Genomic DNA, 19,519 nt, shown 5'->3' on the forward strand with positions numbered 1-19,519 from the left:
AATCATCAAGGATAGGGGCATAGAGAAGTAGTTTACTAGCTATTCATCGTCATGATTCACAAAGTAACTGCCCAAAGCCAAAAGTAATCCCTCCCCCAAGCTAAACTTCACATTGTCCTCAATGTGAACATATATCGAATAAGAACGAGCAAGGGAAAAATAAAACTAGGCCCTACTGGCAGAGGAGGGATCATACCTAAGGGCGGAGCTGGGACCGCCCTCAAAATAACGTCGCATCATAACCCCAAAACACTAAAAAAAATAAATAAATAGAAAAAAAATAAAGGGAAAATAAAATAAATAAAAAAAACAGAATGGGTTGCCTCCCATTTAGTGCTTGTTTAAGGTATTTAGCTCGACCCCTCTTTAGTAGCTCAACCTGGGTCACTACACGAAGAAGATACTCTGTGGTATTTCTCATCAATATATCCACCTCCAAACGACTCCTTCAAATTAGAGTTGATGTGCTTTATATCCGAGCTTATTTTGATGTAGCTAAACCCATCATGTGGTGGAATATTGTCCTTTTTGCGCACATGATTTCTATTGGAAACACACTTATTAACCAAAGGGTTAGTAGCATTAATTCTCAAACAGGTACCACCATCAAAAGTAAAATTATGGTCATTGAAAAGCTTAAACACAACTTGTTTATCCTGAGCTCTATTAGTCACTTGTCCTTTAGGAACATCTATTAACGCTTGACTTGTAGCAAGAAAAGGGCGACCAAAGATGAGTGGGATCTTATGGTCTTCTTTCATATCCACTACAACAAAGTCAACAGGAAAAACAAGTTCACCAATCCCAACTAATACATCTTCAACTACACCCTTAGGGAGTCTAACAGTTCTATCAGCCATATGAAGAGATATAGGAGAGGGTTTAAGGTTTTTCAAACCTAATTTGTCATACACTGAAGAAGGCATTAAATTAACACTAGCACCTAAATCACACAAGACCTTATCAAAATTTGTTTCGTTTATCATACAAGGGATAGTAAAACTACCAAGATCATGCAATTTAGGTGGTAAGCTATCATGTAAAAGATCAGAACATTTCTTCTTTACTACCAAACTTTCTAATTTCTTATCATTATGATCATGATCTAGAATTCCTTTCATAAAATTTGCAAATTGAGGCATTTGAACTACAAGATCGGAAAAAGGAATGGTAGCATATACCTTCTTAAGAGTCTCGGAATACTTCCCAAAATGCTTCGAGCACAGCTTTTGATAACCTTTGCGGGAAAGGCATCGGCTCCTCATATGCTTGTGGAGAAACATATTTGGGACCTTCTCTCTCATGCTTCTCAGTTCTTGACTCCACATTGCACACTTTCTCTTCTAATCCACCCGTAAACAATTCATCACTCTTCACGAAAATTGCATTGAATTGTTTTGTCTGGACTTTTACTTGATCTTGAAGAGTTGTTAGATGACTCACTTGCTGTGAAAGTTGAGAAATATGAGTCTTTATCCTCTTATTTTGAGTGGTGAGCAATTGGATTGAGTTTTCAAAGTACTCATTTTGCTTTGCTTGTAGCTCAAATTGCCTTGATATAAGCTCTTTTTGTTGAATTTGGGAGGTAGTAAAAGCCTTCATAATTGATTCAAGATCAAATTTTGAGGTTTGGGGTGGTGGTAGTTGTGTGGATTGATGATTGAATGGTGCCCTTGCTTGAAAAGCAGGTGGTGGTTGAGGATTCACTTGAGCATGATTGTTCATATATGAGAGCCCTTGATGATTTCTCCACCCTTCATCAAATGGCCTTGTGGAGGTTGTGGTATAAAAAGCATTAGCTTGCTCAATTGTCATTCCATCATAATTAGGTTGACACTCTTGTGTAGTATGGCCTTGCAATCCACACATCTTACAAGTTTCCATCGAGGGTCGAGGGGACTCAGCTTGGAGTTGATTGACCTTATGAGTTAGTGCCTGCACAGAACTAGTCAACATGGTTAGAGCATCAACATCATGTTTATTACCTGTGTTGATAGCATTTCGTCCCCTTGGATGGTAATTATCATTAGCCGCCATCTTCTCAATCAAATCCTTTGCATCGATTGGGTTCTTTGTCATGATAGAACCTCCAGACGCAGCATCAATATATATGCGAAACTCATGGGTCAAACCATTATAGAATGTTTGGATCAACATCCATTCTGGAATACCGTGGTGAGGGCATTGTCTCTGCAATCGCTTAAACCTTCTCCATGCCTCATATAAAGACTCGTCATTAGATTGATGGAAGGTAGATAGCTCGTTCCTTAATTTTGCGGTTTTCTCTTGCCCCAAGAATTTAACTAGGAAGGCCTTGACAAGCTTATCCCACGTATCAAAAGAAACAATACCTTCATCTCGTAACCACTTCCTTGCTCTATCCCGTAGTGAAAAAGGGAAAAGGCGTAGTCTAATAGCATCATCAGTGACACCAGTGAGATTCATAGTGTCACATTTCTCCAAGAAACTGTCTATGTGAGTCACAGGGCAATCGTTCGGTGAGCCCGCAAAAGAATCACTAGAGATGAATTGTATGAACTGGGGCTTCAACTCAAAACTCTGAGCGGTGACAGGTGGTCTAAAAATACTGGAGAGAAATCCAGTTGTTGTATCCGGAATACCATACTCCAAAAGAGATTTTGTTCCTAGGTCGACCATGTTTCTTATATTTCGATTTCTCGTAGTAGCTTAGATCTCAAAATCAAAAGGTGTTAAATCATCTGAACCTGAACTTCGAGTTTTCATGAAACAAAGAAACTAAAACGGGAGATCAAAGACACAAGGAACAATAGCCGAAGCAACAAAATATATGCCTAGTAAACCGATTCACAAATAACTGGTATAAAAGCGTTAGTCCCCGGCAACAGCGCCAAAATTTGATACGCGTGTCACGCACCTAACAAAAATAAACCTAACTAGACCACTACTATGTAGACGGGCTAGCAAGGGTCGGATCCCAAGAGACTATTGTTCAACTAATTAAATAGACTCAAGCAATTACTAAGCAAGTAATCAAATAAAATAAGTGAGAATCAATATCTAAGAACTAATTAAAACGACTAAATCAAAACAATATGACAAATCAATGCTAAAAACATCCAAGATCAAGCATCACCACGAATACAATTATTGCAATAGTCGTTCTACCCCTAACACATAATTTAATTGATTAAAGAGGAAAAGTAATCCATGAATAATACCAATGGTCTCTCCCGAGTTATCAATGGCTTCTCTAATCACAATCAAGCCTACTTCCGTGGAATCATGTAAATTAAAGACCTTAAGCACATTACTCTAACTTCCTAATCATCCATTCAACTACTCCCGTGATGAACTTCAAACACTTAATTGATTTATTCAAATCCGTCAAAACTCAACTCCCGTTGCAATTAAAACAAAGGATTAATAACAATACCAATTATCCCTAATCTAGTATTGGCATAAGCATAATCAATTAAGCATATCAATTACAATTATTATTAGAGAATTTAAATAATTAAATCATGCATTAATCATATTTGGGTTCTGCTAGATCTTGGAATAAAGAAACTACTCACACACATTAATGAAAGCAAAAACAATAATCAATGAAGAAAACATGATTAATAAGTAATTAAAAGTAAAAGAAGAAATAAAGATGAATACCAATTGCTTGAATGAAGAAAAATACCAATTGTTGATGAATAAAGATTAAAACTTGAAAGTGAAATGTAATCTAGATCTAGAGAGAATATTAAGGTTCTAATGAAGGTTTAATAGCTAGAATATAATAACTAAGTATGTATTAGTCGGGGTTTACAAAGGGTGTTTATATCCCTTAATTAAGAAATCCCGAAAAAAATACGAAAATGCGGTCTTCGACACATTGCCCGGGCTGACCGGGCAAGGCTGCCCGGGTGCCCGGTCAGCGCGCGCGAAGCTACTCCTTTTTGCGCTTCTTCATATGGCCTCTATTGTACAGTTCTTTGTCCGCCCGGTCTGCCAGGGCAATGCTGCCCGGTACGGGCGGACGAAAGCCAACTCTACGTACTTCCTCTCTAGTGACTTCTCTTCTTTCCTTCTTTGCCCTGGCTGCCAGGGCAATGTTGCCCTCCAGGGCAGACACGGGTAAAATTCTCCTCCATCTTAATAAGCTCTCATTGCTATCCAAAACAAGTCCAAATCATCTGAAAATCTTCATGTGCCTACAAAGTCAATTAAATAGACCAAGCCACACTAGAAGAGAGAATATTAGCGAGAAGTAACTCCGTAGAGCTCAAAAACCATACGGAAATAGCTATAAAATGAGGGTAAAATATGGTACAGAACGTGACATCAGTTGTCACAAACAACTGAGGATTTTTTCAAGAGAAGAAATCTTCGATAGTATTCCCTTGGACATGGAATATTATCAATGCGGAGGAGGATCGTTTTAGACAAAGCAATCTTCTATATTGGAAGCGGTTACAGGCGTAGCGGTTTTCAAGCAGGATGGCATTCTCTAGCTTGCAGGAGGTCATCAAAACAATCCGTTACTTTCAGAGACGTGTGCTTGATGGTGCAAGATACGCGTTTCTTAACTCTTTTATCTGTTTAACTAACGCTAGTTTGTAGGTATCGGCGTTACAAGAGTGATTTAGGATCGCAAAACGATCTGAATCATTCTCCGTCCCTATCGATACTTTGACTTTTGTTTTCGAAACTTGCGTTTCTCCAAACTCAGTCAAAGTGGGGGCTTCTATAGATACCCATTTGTGTCTCCCCAAAACTAAACCCAATCCAGTTTAGTGTACCTTTCTCCAATCCATTTGTGGCTTCTGATGAGTACCTTTCACGTCGAATCATAATCGAATGAAGTGAAAGTGTGGAAAGTCTAGTGTTGCGGATAGTTTAATTTCTTTTATCTTCTCTGTGTTTTTGAAAACTTATTTTAAGAAAACAGCCAATCCAGTTTGGTTGGTCCATGATATGGGTCCAATAGTAGTGTAGTTGGATAAGGCTTGCAAAGAGCTTTCCAACGATATATATTATAAACCCAGTTCCGATGAATATTGAGGAAGTTATGGCCAATTTACTAAACTGAGCCCGGTTTGAGCCTTATATGCGGCCCAATGATCTAGGGGAGGGCCTAATATGATTTATCATTCCTAAATTCAATTAAGAATGGTTTTAGTCTTCTAGATTCTTCTAGAAGGTTCTTTTCATTCCTAATTCAATTAGCATTGATAAATTGACTTTTGTTGACTTTTCAGAGTTTTAATTAAAATAAAAAAGCATTTTCGAGGAAAAGATACGATTTTATCCTCCAGTACGGCAAACTTATCTGATTTTCAAAAACGCGTCAAAAACAGGCCTGGAGCCAGCTATTGGCGCCTGGCGCTAGTATTGGTGCCTGGCGCTAGTATTGGTGCCTGGCGCTAGTATTGGTGCCTGGCGCCAATTAGCTGGGGTTGGCGCCAGCTCTGTTTCGGTTGCGCCAGGACTCTGTTTTGTTAATTTATCTTTTTGGCTGATTTTCTCTATAAATAATGTATTAAAAACTCCGTTTTCATTCACCAATTCTCACCAATTCTCATAAACAATCAGTTTTAATTACATTCACCTACAATCAGTTTTCATTCGCTAATTCTCATCAAGATTTCTTTAATAATTCACCATCTCTCCCTCTCCTTTTTTCTAAAAATTAGTCTTTTACATACAAAATTCCGCATTCACAAGATCTAGAAACACCTAACCATATTCAAAGTTGTCTTCGCCCTAGACGTGAAAGGTTTAATTTCTGAGGGTTTGGTCCCAAATCTCTATTTCAATTATTTAATTTAATTGTTTGATTTATTATTTTCCTTGAAGTTACTAACGCGTGTATTTTGTTATTGGAAAGAGGTACGAGGCATCAAAGTAAGTACTTTATTGATTTTATTAATGTTATGATGTAGAAATCATGCTTAGATTATTATTATGATTCCTAGTATCATGTCTAGGGTAACTTTAATATCAAGTATGATTAAAAGTATGATGCTTCCTATGTTCTTCCTAATATTTATGATTGTTAGTATCATGTTAGGGTTAAAGATTTGATTTTTATTGCTTAGTGACATGCTAGGGTTTGTTATTAATCTCGTTAGTATCATGCCTAGGATCTTGCTATTTTTATTATGCTTTAATTTTAACATGAACATGATTATGATTATAATTGTTATGGTTTATGATGATTATGAATATTATTATTATTATTATTATTATTATTATTATTATTATTATTATTATTATTATTATTTTGATGATGATTATTTTATTTATGATGATATTATTATTATTATGATTATTATAATTATTATTCATGATTATATTTATTATATTATTATGTTTCTTGATATTTATTGTTATTGCTTGATCACACCTTTTATTGCATGTTTAAAGGGAATTTTGTACTTGTAATCACGCTTAATAAGATAATTAATAATCTTGTTTAGGGTTAACATGATTATAATTTCAAGTGATCGCCAATAATAGATTTATTTGTGCATTAAATTCAACCAACATAGATAAACAGGTTTAGGGTTAATCTTATTGATTGCGTGTTAGTCAAAAAGCGCACATGAATACGATCAGAATAAAGTAGAGGCCTATTATTAGGGCAGGTTCAATCTCTTTTAGGTTGGATTTGTACCTTCATCCCCGAACCCTTATTTGGTTCTAGACCTTATGGAGTTGACGATCTCTTGGATCGTTAAGGGGTGTAACCTTCACCTCGTGAACGGTTTACAAGTTCCTAAAAAAACTTGTTGGCGACTCTTTTACTCTATCTTCTTCCTTTTTGGACGCCACCGTACTTTAGTGTATGATCACAGTGGGGTTCAAGCTAGGGGGTTAACGCTTGAAATTATTCCCTACACCTCCAATTGCAACAATATTTGTGCAAATTTAGCTTTTCCATGTAAATTTTGTTTTCCTATATACTTTTATTACTTTCACTCTCTACTTTTTTGCAATCACCATGTAAATTTACCTTTTCAATGTACTTTTACTACTTCTTATTTAATCCCTCTGTCCCTAAAAAAATGTCCCTAAAAAAATGACCCTTTTAGGCATTTTTCACTAGTATTATGAAACTTAAGTGGGAAGTATAAGTGTATGGGAAAGCTAATAAAAGTAAATTGAAAAGGTAAATTTACATGTGATTTTTTAAAAAGTAGAGAGAGAAAATAATAAAAGTATATAAAAAATAGATGGTCAGGTTACCCATAATGATGGTAATTTGGTAAATACAACCATAGTATCATTCAACTTTCTCTCTCCTCACTCCTTTTCTACCTCAAGTCTTCATAATTTTACCACCACAACCACCACCACAAGATTCACAGCCATGGTGTTTCCCAACCTCACTTCTTCACCATCACAACCAATTTGCAAGGTGAAGGGTAATGTAAAGCCCAATAAGTCACCGGATCGCCATCATCATCTTCTTCCTCGTCATCATCTTTGCCGCCAAATTAAATGAAAATCCTAAGAACAATAGAAGAATAGAATAGAATGGCAAGGTTAACCCCAAATGGTAGGGGTGTTGTCTTCTTCCACTAGATTTCCCCATTAATGAACCCTGGTTGTGAGTTCCATTGAAATTCGCATCTTCTAAACACACAGGAGCAAAGCCTCTCTTTACTAACCCCACCCAAAATTAACCCTGCAGAATTTTTTTTCCTATTTTACCCTTACCAACCTGCCCTTTAAGTAACAATTCATGTTACTCATATTGAGTAACTTGAATTTCCTCCATGAAAAAAGCATAATTTACATGGGTAAGCTAATTTTGCACAAGTATTATTGCAAATCGGAGGGTATTTTAATGCAGATGAAATGAATATTTTAAGACTAAAATTTGGCCAAAAGAGTCGTTATTTTAAGGACGGAGGGAGTATGTTTATTGATTCCCGTGAAAATTGCCCATAATTTAAGGGTGATCATAAAGGGACAGAAGGAGTACTATATATATTACTTGTACAATTTTTAATAGGAAAATTTGTCAGGAACTACACGCTTAATAGGGGTATTTGGAAAAAACTACCCACTAAAAATTTTTATCAAAAAAACTACCCCTAAATTTAAAAAGTTAGAGTAGCACTACCCATTGCATTTTCCGGCGAGAATGTCCGGCGCATGGGCCCAATTTTTCAATTTTTCTCTCAAAAGACACTACGCAATGACAAATTGGACCTTAATTTGTAACCCTAAGATAATAAATTTAAATTAAAAGCAATAAATTCAACCAATTACAAATTATCCCCAATTTCTAAGAACCCTAATTTTTCTAATCTATCGTTACACCCTAACATCAAAATTCATAATTAATGGATTAAAAGAGAAGAATTACCTATGAATTGCATACCATACTTGTTTTCACTTCTTCAATTAGGAATTTTCAGAAGAAAAATCGAAAAAGTGGGCCCCACACGCCGAACTTTCTCGTTGGAAAATGCAAATGGGTAGTGCTACTCTAACTTTTTAAATTTAGGGGGTTGTTTTTTTGATAAAATTTTTTACTGGGTAGTTGTTTTCAAATACCCCTATTTAGCATGTAGTTCCTGACAATTTTTCCTTATTTATACTCCAACTACCTCATTTAATTCTTACTTCCTCTGGTTTTTAATTAGTTGCCCCACTTTTCATTTTCAGCTAAATTACTCGCTCCATTTCCTTATTTGGAAAGCTTTTACAATATTTAATTCACTTCTCTCAACTACGGGATCCAACATAAATTATATTTTATTAACTTTTGTAACTCGTAGTACATAAATCATATTTAAGGTAACAATTAGGGACTAAATTTTTTTACTTTTCACCTTTTGGAACCTAAAGGTTTTTTTTTCATCTTTTGAGATTTGTGTTTAAATATCAAGCAATTTAACCCATCTGAAAAAGCTTACTAACCAACCTAAGCATTATTTAGAGTTTTACAAAAAAAAGTTCAATAATTTCAAACCAAAAGAAGATCGTTATTTCGAGTCAGGAATTGATAGCCATAATATCCTTATTTCGGGTCAGGAGATTAACAATAGAAAAAAGTTAGAAGAAGAGGCAACCAATAAATGGTGGTTATGGAGACAGAGATCAAAATCAAGTTTGGATGCTTATGGCGATCAATCTACGGCTTTCTTTTTTAGAAGTGTGAAACAACGAGTAGCAAGATAAGAAATTCGGGCGTTAAAAGATAACCAAGATTGTTGGGTCACAAGCTCCATGGATATTAAAGCCCAATTTTAGGCCCACTTTAGATTATTGTATAGTGGACCATCTTTGTCACAAGCCGAGGCCCAAAATCAAGCAGATTTTCTAAGTGAGTGGCTTGAAGATATTGCAATTCTAAACATGGATCATAAATCATGGTTGGATAAGCCATTTACAGAAGAAGAGATCAAATCTGCCGCTTTTGCTCCAAGCCCACTTAAGTCGCCAGGCCAAATGGTACTCCCCCTCACTTTTTCCAATAAAATTTGACTGACATGAAAATAGATGTATGTGATAAAGGGAGTCCAACACTTCTTTAGAACAGGCCACATGTTAGCGGAGACAAATAAAACCTTCATCACCTTCATTCCTAAGGTCAAACAACCTTCAAAGGTAAATGAATCCCGTCCCATTAGTCTTTGCAACTCACTTTACAAGATCATCTCAAAATTCCTAGTAAACAGAATAAAAGGGATCCTATCGGATGTGATTTGCAAATTTCAAAATGCATTTGCTCCCGGAAGATTAATGATAGACAATTTCTACGTTGCGCATGGAATCCTTAACCTAGTAAAATTAAGAAGGAAATGACCAATCTTTGAAGCTATCCTCAAAATTAATCTTATAAAGGCACACGATTGGGTAAACTATTTTGCCAAGATGGAATTCCTAGATAAGTGAAGAAACTGGATCAATCAATGTATCCGTTTGGTCTCCGATGCAGTCTTAGTGAATGGAGAGCCAACAGAATTTTTTGAGCCAAAGGTTGGACTAAGACAAGGGGATCCTTTATCCCCCTATCTCTTTATGTTGATCATGGAAATACTTTCAAGAAAAATTCTACAACTACAAGAAAAGAAAGAGATAAAGGGGATAAAGGTTGGAAAGCATGCTCTCTCAATCAGTCACTTATTCTTTACTGACGATGCTCTATTATGGTTTAAGGCAACACCTAATTCTTGCATAATTATCAAGAAGCTTTTAGATGATTTTGTCTCATTTCAGGGAAGATGGTAAATGAACAAAAATCATCCATCCTTTTAGTCCTAATAATCCATAAAGGTTCATAAGATTGATGAGGAAACCGTTCAAGGTTAAAAGTAACAAGGAGATCGGTAAATACTTGGGGTGATCGATGGATGTAGATGGAAGATCAAGCACTAAGTTCAACAGCATCCTTGAGAAGATACAACAGTTTATAACATCATGGAAATTCTCAAGGCTTAATCAAGCGGGGAAACTCTTGCTAATAAGTGAAATCTGGTAGCATTAAACCACCATATCATGTCTTTATATCGGTGCCCGAGAATTGTCATAAAAGAACACCAGTTTTGGTGGAGTTCAAGCACTGACAAAAATAACATTTCTTGGAGAAGAAAGGAAGTATTACAATTGCACAAAAATGAAGGAGGACTAGGGCTAAAGAACATTGAGTATTTCAATAACAACTTACTCATGAAACAAAGATGTAGATTGCATAAAAACCTAACCCTTCTAGCAGGCAAAGTTTTTTCCTCGAAATATGGAGGAGATCCAGTAACCTTAAGAGTTGCAGATAGAAAAGTAAGAAAAGGATCATGGGCAGCAAAAGGCATGACAAAGGAAGTGAAGCTGATGAAATACGGGATTGGGAAAAGAGTAGGGGATGGGAAGGACACTAATATATAACAAGATGTTTGGTAAAACATGAAAGAGTCCACATCAAAAAGATATGACAGGGAAAGGCAACTAACAAGAGTCTCTAATCTAATGACCTCAAACAAGACGTGAAATGCAGGAGTTATTTGGAGATCTTTTGAAGAGAACACATCTAGAAGGATACTCACAATCCATCTCCCAAAATAGGAGAAAAAGGATGAATTCAAATGGCTTGCAGACAGGAAAGGTGAATTCAACTTCAAGTCGAGAAATAGGATGTAAATAGCAAAAGAAAAAACTTCAACTTGGCACCCAAATTGTAAGCTATTCTAGAAGAAATGGTGGAAAGTAGACATTCCACCCAAGTGGAAAATTTTTGGTTGGAAACTATCCCAGAACATTATCCCAACTATGGAAAACTGAGAGAAGAGAGGAATCGATTAGATAAGAAGTGTGTCTTTTGCCAAAAGGAGGAGGAAAACATAATCATTTGTTCCACTTTTGTGAAGTCACAAGAAGAGTATGAGTTGCAGCTTCACTAGCTAGGAATTAAGTCTACTAATCCTAACCATTTGTCTTGCAGGGAATGGACTACTAACTACATTACCTACCGTATGGAGAATATGCAAGAAGAATCAGTCACAATAACTTTCATAGCAACCTTGTGGGCAATCGGGTTACACGGAAATGAGATCATCTTTGAAGGTGTTAGTGTCAACCCAAGAAGTATTTTGGAATATGCATAGTTTCACATTGTAAGCTGGTGAAAAGCTCAAGAAAGAAGAAGGTATAGAAAAAGGCAGAGCATTCGGCTCAAGGAAAAGTCAACATCCCATCAGTCTAGAGGCAGGGAAGAGTAACTTCTAAACCAAGCATTTCAATCAGCGTAGACGCGGCATGGAAAGAGAAGTGAGATAGCGCAGGAAATACTTAGAAGGCAGCAGTTGCGTGGACAGCAGAAGAGAACCACATGCACTATATTCAGGGTAAAATGTGCATCTTTGCTTCCACCCCAACACAAGCAGATGGACTAGTTGTACTAATGGCGCTGAAACAAGTTCCAGATACTTTCTCTAATCTAATTATAAAGATATACTCAAATCATGTGGTGGAGGCACTAAAAGATACGAATAAAGTAGACAAGGAACTAAAGCAAATTATTAAGGACATCTAGCTAGAAGCATCCAAAAGAGACTTTCTTGTATGCATCACAACAGATAGAAATAAGGTGCATAAAGCACATTTGTTAGTTGTTAGTTTTAGAAAATATGTTAGAGTGGAGTGCTGAACTCCTTTTGCAGTATGTCAAAAAAAAAAAAAAAAAAAAAAAAAAAAAACGAGTGTTAACATCAAACTATTAAAAAATACATAAATTTCAAAAAAAAAATATCCTTTTATTTTCCAAATTTCTTACTAAAACTATTATAGCAAACCATAGTCCAAAAATCCAAAACAAAATATTTCTATAAAATTGAGGAAGTTGACTCTATGGGAGTTTCTACAAAATTTAACATTAAAATAATTGGGAAAAAAAATTCTCAAATTACCCTAGTTCAATGCTTAAGTTTATATACTTGGGAAAAAAATTCTCAATTTACCCCAATATAACACAAAAATAATTTAAAATTGGAAAAATAGAAACTAATAATCCCACCTTTTCTCCATCTTCCTTAAACAATCCCACTTTTCAATTATTCCAAAACAATCCCACCTTTTACCCTAATCTTCTTCCAACAGCCTTTTTGACCTTTAACAGGTTAAACTGGTTTTTTTTCTTAACAATCTCTCTCCTCTCACCATGGCCACCAGTCCACCACCCACACATCTTGCCACCACCTCCTTCCTCTACCGCCTGAACCACCCAACCTTAAAAATCCAAGCCCTACTCCTTGCTGCCCGAATCCCCACTCCTAACTCTTCCTCGATTCCCTACCCCCACCTCACACAAATCACCACACACCTCACGCAACTACCCCCAACTGGACAAATAAACACTCGCCACCATAACCACCGAGATCCAGCCTCCCTAGTAGTGCCACTGCCTACAATCACCTCACAACAGCCCATGCAATTTCATTTCACCCTCCAATCACAATCCGCAACCCCACATCGAAGTGTAATACCAATCTCTCTTTTTTAATAACCCAATATTTATATTTACTTGTGTAGTCGCTGAATTGAAGCTGACTAATCTATCCTTTTTGGTTTCATTTAGAGTATTTGGGTTGTTTGTGATTATTTTTCAAAACGAATACAAAGTTGAAATTGTATTATTTTGGAAATCGTATACTTTAAGCTAATAAATTAATGTTAATTATGATATACCAAAGGTGTAGGTGCTGGTGATGAATTTGTTATTAATCCTGCAATTGAATTTTGATGGATTGTTAATGGTAGTGAACTAGTGATTGTGATAGTGTACTTATTGCTAGTCAATTACATTATTAGATGATTTTTCCTATCAAAATGAACAAACTCAAATGTTAAAGTGAAATGAAAAGAAGTTAGAGGTGAGGATTGGAGTGGGGTGGGGTGGGGCTTGCTTCCGGCAGGGAAGGGGAATGCATGGTTAGGTTGTTCATGCGGGATGGGGAGGGAAGGGGTGGACATTCATCCCAGGGCAGCACAAGGGGTGGAGGCGTGGTGGTTGATTGGTCATTTAGGCCATATGTGGGACCAAGCTGGGGTTGTTTTTTCTTTTATTTTATTTTTTTACAAAAAATGTAATAGACCTGTTAAATAGTGACATGTGGCAACTAACCTAGGAAAACAGGTTACCAAAACAATCCAACAGGTCAGGGATTGTTAGAAGAAGATTAGGGTAAAAGGTGGGATTATTTTGGAATATTCAAAAGATGGGATTGTTCAGAGAAGATAGAGCAAAGGTGGGATTATTAATCCATTTTTCCCTTAAAATTCTAAAAAACAAGAATTAACAAATTAATTAAATGCAATAACAACAACAAGCATCAATTTAAGCTTCATAATTCATGATTACCCATAATTTTACTACCTTCGTTAAATGTTATACATGAGATTTTAATTTGATTCCAATTTGGTTGTAAATTAGAGTTCAAGAGCTTTCCAACGACATATTATAAGACTTATTTGGACTTCTGGATCAAAAGATATAAAAACAAAATCCGCAAAAAAGTTGTCCCAGCGCCAAACGACAGGTCTGTCGTCTGGCGACGAGCTTGTCTTCTGGCGCTGCTTCTGTCATTGGCAACAGGAGGTCTTTTATTCCGAAGAGGACTCGAACTCTTTTCTATCGTTTTCGTGCTATTTTTTCTATAAATAAGGGTCGTATCTCCCCATTTTTAATCATTAACAACAATCATCTCTCTCTCTCTAAAAGCTAGTACTTTCCTTCTCTCTCTTCTTTTTCTAAACCTTCCCTCCCTCAAAATTCCTCATACATTAGTTCTAGAAACACCTAGCCAAGTTCGAAGTTGCCTTCGTCCAAGACGTGAAAGGTTGATAATTTCTGAGGGTTTGGTCCCAAATCCCTATTTCCATTATTTAATTTAATTGTTTGTTTTAATATTTTCCTTGAAGTTACTAACGCGTTTACTTTGTTATTAGAAAGAGATACGAGGCATTGAAGTAAGTACTTTAATAGTTTTATTATTCTTTTGATATAGAAATTATGCTTAGATTATTTTATTGATTACTAGTGTCATGTTAGGATGTTTTATTGCTTCCTAGTATCATGTTTAGGGATAATTAATATTTCTAATATGAAGTATATTTATTATGATGCTTCCTATTTCTTTCCTAATATCATGTAAGTATCATGTTAGGGCTAAAGCTTTAATCTTTATTGTTTAGTGACATGCTAGAGTTTGTTATTAATCTTGTTATTATCATGCCTAGGATCTTGCTATTATTATTATGCTTTATTTTTAACATGATTATTTTGATTATGACTATTGTTATTATATGATGTTGCTTGATTATTGCATGTTTAAAGGGAATTTGTACTTGTAATCACGCTTAATAAGATAATTAATAATCTTGTTTAGGGTTAATTTGATTATAATTCAAGTGATCGCCAATAATAGTTTTATTTGTGCATTAATATTCAACCAACATAGACTAAACAGGTTTAGGGTAAACCTATTGATTGCATGTTAGTCAGAAAGAGCACATGAATACGAGAAGAATAAAGTAGAGGCCTATTATTAGGGCAGGTTCAATCTCTTTTAGGTTGGATTTGTACCTTCATCCCCGAACTTCCAGTCATGGTTCCAGACCTATAGGAGTTAACGATCTCCTGGATCGTTAAGGGGTGTAACCTTCACCCTATAAACAGTTTACAAGCTCCTAATACTTGTTGGCGAGTCTTTTTCTCTAACTTCCTTCCCTTTGGATGCCAACATGCTCAAGTGTTTGATTACAGTGGGGCTCAAGTTTAGGATGGCTTGAAATATTCCCCAGTTTTTTGGCGACTTCACTGTGGAGGATTTCTATTTTAATTCCTAAAATTTATTTTGGCAATGATTTAGAATGAGTGGATGAGACTCGAAAAGTTATAAGTATTTCATGTGCGTAATTTTGATTGACGTTATTGGCATAAGCATAAAAAGGTTCTCAGTGGAAAGACCATCCGTAATGAGTTAAAACATAGGATTTTTACACATAGGAATCTAGGGAATTATCTTTCATAACTAAAATCGAAATAATGCTACGAAAAAACTGGAAAATTTAAGAATAGAAAGCTGCCGAGGCATGTAGGAATTAGCGCTGAGAAAACAACGTCAGCGCCAAACGATGGTGCTATCACCTGGCGACAAGCTTGTCATCTAGCAACAGTGCCAGCGTTTGGCGACGACACTATTTTCTCGCGCCAAATTCTTCCACTACCGAGCCAGAAATATACCTTCTTGTTTCGACTAGTTTTCTAGTACTGTTTGCTCGGTTTTACTTCATGATTGAGTTTTTCCCTTATTACTGAAACCCATATGTGTTCTACATATGGCCATAACCCTCTGGGAATTTATGCTCCATCTACCCAATCGAATGCTCCTGGCAACAAAGAGTACATCCAAGATTATTGAATTCACCAAACCATGGAAGCGAGTTTAACTCGCGGGGTCCCATCCACACACGCCAACCCTTCCAAAGGTAAGGCTTCCACGCGGTGCATCCAGACTCATAACCATGGACCCTCTTTGACTAACCCATATCCTGAACTTTAGAGAACTAGAGCCATGGTTAGGTTGCAAACTCATTGCATCATGTTGTGACTATTTGACTACTTTTGCATTATTTGCTTGTGCATACTTACATGTGATTAAACTAACCGTTTGGTTTGACTTGTAATTATGAATATGCTTAAATAAACTAACCAAGAACTAAAGGACTTTGCTTAATTAATTGATTAATTAATTTGAGCTAATAAATATGTCTAAAATCGACTCATAGTTTCTTCGAGTCAACCAAGATTTTTATTCCCGTATACTGCACAAACGTCAAATTGTTTTGGTCATAGCCGGAGTTCTAGAAAGAGTTACGAGTCGTAGACCCTATGGATCTGTAGCCCCAAGTTTTATCTTTCATTTGGCGTTGGTTTCGTCAAAGAAGCCACGAATCAACAGTTATGACTAAAATAATATAGTATGTCCAGTTTAGTGCACATACGTGAGGTCTTAACTTAGTCTTTGCTTGAGTCTAGTCACATAGTCTAGTCCCATGGTCATGACACAAGTCTTGAACATATCACTTACACTCACAAGTATTCACACACTTTGTACATACTCTTTTCACACCATGACCATGTCTTAGGTTCACGCATGAGTCGTCCTTTCCGTCATTTGAGTTTGGGGTCCACTCTATTCCTAATTTTTCCATATCTCTCCATCTACATCACCTTTCCATACATATATCACACTTTTCTTCTTAAAGACTTTCTACTTTCACATTCCTTCATCTTACGTGCTTCCTCCATACATCATTCACCTTACAACACTTTTTTCCCATCCATGCATGTTGAATCAAGTTTGAGTCATGTGATTGACACAAAAAAAAAAAATTAAAAAAAAAAGGTAATGATGAAACAAATGCACAAGGCAAGCTTCTCACCAATATTCCATGGGTTTCTTCTTCTTTTTTTCAAACCCTTTCCCCAATAAGTCTAGCATAGATACCTTTTATTTTCCTTAGATCTTATTTTGTAGGTTTTTTTCCTTTATACCTTTTTCATAAAAATGAGCATTTCTTTTCTTGCATATGATTATTTCATTACATTGCCAAAAAAAAAAAAAAAAAAAACATGTTGAACTAAGCACAAGGTATACCAATGATTTGAGGCACCCTTTGTAGCCTATCATATCATCTTCACTCTTTCAAATATACAATCTTTTTTTGATAAACCACTTTGAGCCTCACATAACAATAGGCCTTTCTTTTTGTCAACCCACATCTACCTAACCTTGGGATGGGATGGTGTGCAACTTATGCAAATTTCAATTTCACAAAAGCTTGAGTGATTTCAAAGGAATAAAATAAAAATTTTAAAAACAATAAAAGTGTACAAAAGGGCAAGTGTTCCAATTTCATTGATATGAATATGTCTTTGATATAAACACGTCTCAGATTGCATCCCTTATCGAGTGCTCGATACCGTGCGTGTCAAGTGAGTGATAGACCGCATGATCGGGATTGCCCACACTTATTAAAAAAAAGGTTCAAAAAAAATGAAAAAGCAAAACAAGAGAGCCAAAAAAAAAATTAAAAAAAAAAGAAAGAGCTCAAAAGTGAGAAACCTCAAGCATAATAATACAAAGATTCAAAAGCAAGGTTACACAACTTGGGGAATTATCCAAGGTCTAGAGCCTTTATCCCCTTCTTCTTCAACCTTAAGCATAGCCACATTACAACCCTTAAAAGACCTCTTTGATGTATACACATACTTGTGTGAGGTTCGACTAGAGCTACGTTCGGCCTGATTCCTAACAGATACGTAGGCAACCTTACATCGAGGTACGGTCGTAATAAAAATGCATTCATATTTACTTTCATAATTGATCATATCAAAGGATCTCCAATGATCATCCCTATTCATTTAGAGCTAGACTTGGGGGCTTGATCCTTATGTTATTAGCCTACCTAGCCTAAGAGTAACCACCATTTAACTCTTTTCAATATATTTTTGCACACTTAGCCCTTGCGGCCTAACTGTATTGTCACTATCACACATATCACATGACCAACTATACTTCCCTTAGGAACCCTTTGTCATGAAATCTTAACACAACGCTGAAGCATGTCTTGTCATATCAACATCAATCATCATTGCATCACAAAGTATGAAGTACTTAGCCTCCGCACCTAAGTTACCTAAATACTTTCATTATCGAGTCAACTAGGATAGTCTAAGATGTTACAATCCTTGTACTATGAGAGACAACGTTAACAAATTAAGCTCATTCAACATGCACCATCAAACACTTCGATTCTTTTTCAAGTCCTTCTCTTTCGGGAGAAAGTCGGTACCCTCCACAAAAATGACGGAAAATTTTTAAAATTTTGCTTTTTCGCATTTTGAGTCAAGCACATCACAATACAATGCACACACGAGTCATGAGTCACACGTATCAATTCACCTTGGGTCAACCTCAAGTCATTCAGTCACATTGAGTCAGCCTCAAGTCAATCAATCACCTTAGGTCAACCCTAAGAAAAAAATCAAGCCTTAGGTCAACCCTAAGAAAAACACCATCAAAGTCTTTTGAAATCTTTTGCTTTTTCCAAGATACAACTATTCAGCAAAGCTCCTGTTCGCAGCCAACCGAACGATCGCAACAAACATTCAAGTATCAAAGCTCTATTGTTCAGAGACGCTTGGACAATCCTTTCAAGCACTTTTATTCAATGACGCATGGACATATCAAAAAGCTCTTTTGGTCAGAGACATGTGGGCATATCATTCAAAGCTCTATTGTTCAGAGACGCGTGAACAATCCTTTCAGGCTCTTTTGTTTAGAGACGCGTGGACATATCAAAAAGCTCTTTTGCTCAGAGACGCGTGGGCATATCCTGTTAAAGCTCTTTTGTTTAGAGACGCGTGGGCATATCAAAAATCTCTTTTTCTCAGAGACGCGTGGGCATCCTATTAAAGCTCTTTTGTTAAGAGACGTGTGAATATTTCTTCCAAAAGCTCCATTATATTATTCAAAGACGAGTGAACAATCCTCAAAAAGGAAGCTCTTTTGTTCAGAGACGACTGAACATCAACAGCGGCAAAGCACGACCACGACATCAAAACAGCAAGGTGGCATTCCCTAGCTTGTGGAAGGTTGTCACAACAACAAATGCAACAACAAATTGATTACCCTTAGAGACGTGTGCTCGACGGTGCAAGATACACGTTTCTTAACTCTTTTATCTATTTTAACTAACGCTAGTTTGCAGGTACCGACATTACAAGAATGCTTTAGGATTGCAGAACGTTCTGAATCATTCTCCTTCCCTATCGTTACTATGACTTTTGTTTTTGAAACTTGCAATTCTCCAAACTCAGTCAAAGTGGGGGCTTCTATAGACACCCAAATGTATCTCCTCAAAAACAAACTCAGTGATGAATACCTTTCATGTCATTTGATTATCAAACAAAGCGAAAGTGTGAAAAGTCTAGTGATAAGGATGTTTTTATTAAAATATCTCTTCTTTCTGT

The 19,519-nt window shown here is 36.2% G+C and overlaps 2 protein-coding genes across 2 annotated transcripts; both read right to left on the reverse strand.

The window, feature by feature from the left end:
* Positions 1-374: 374 nt before the first annotated feature.
* On the reverse strand, positions 375-1,142 carry LOC110702332. Its single transcript, XM_021880035.1, has one exon. The coding sequence runs from the start codon at positions 1,140-1,142 to the stop codon at positions 375-377; it is 768 nt and encodes a 255-aa protein (XP_021735727.1).
* A 43-nt stretch (positions 1,143-1,185) lies between these two features.
* On the reverse strand, positions 1,186-2,658 carry LOC110702333. Its single transcript, XM_021880036.1, has one exon. It carries the CDS (start codon positions 2,656-2,658, stop codon positions 1,186-1,188), a length of 1,473 nt encoding a protein of 490 aa, XP_021735728.1.
* Positions 2,659-19,519: the final 16,861 nt, after the last annotated feature.

This window comes from Chenopodium quinoa, unplaced genomic scaffold (assembly GCF_001683475.1).
Source record: "Chenopodium quinoa cultivar QQ74 unplaced genomic scaffold, ASM168347v1, whole genome shotgun sequence".
Classification (NCBI taxonomy): Eukaryota; Viridiplantae; Streptophyta; class Magnoliopsida; order Caryophyllales; family Amaranthaceae; genus Chenopodium; species Chenopodium quinoa.

What these genes read in the sequence shown, in the direction of transcription:
- LOC110702333 (XM_021880036.1), bottom strand. Translation starts at nt 2,658, where the DNA reads ATGGTCGACCTAGGAACAAAATCTCTTTTGGAGTATGGTATTCCGGAT.
- LOC110702332 (XM_021880035.1), bottom strand. Translation starts at nt 1,142, where the DNA reads ATGCCTCAATTTGCAAATTTTATGAAAGGAATTCTAGATCATGATCAT.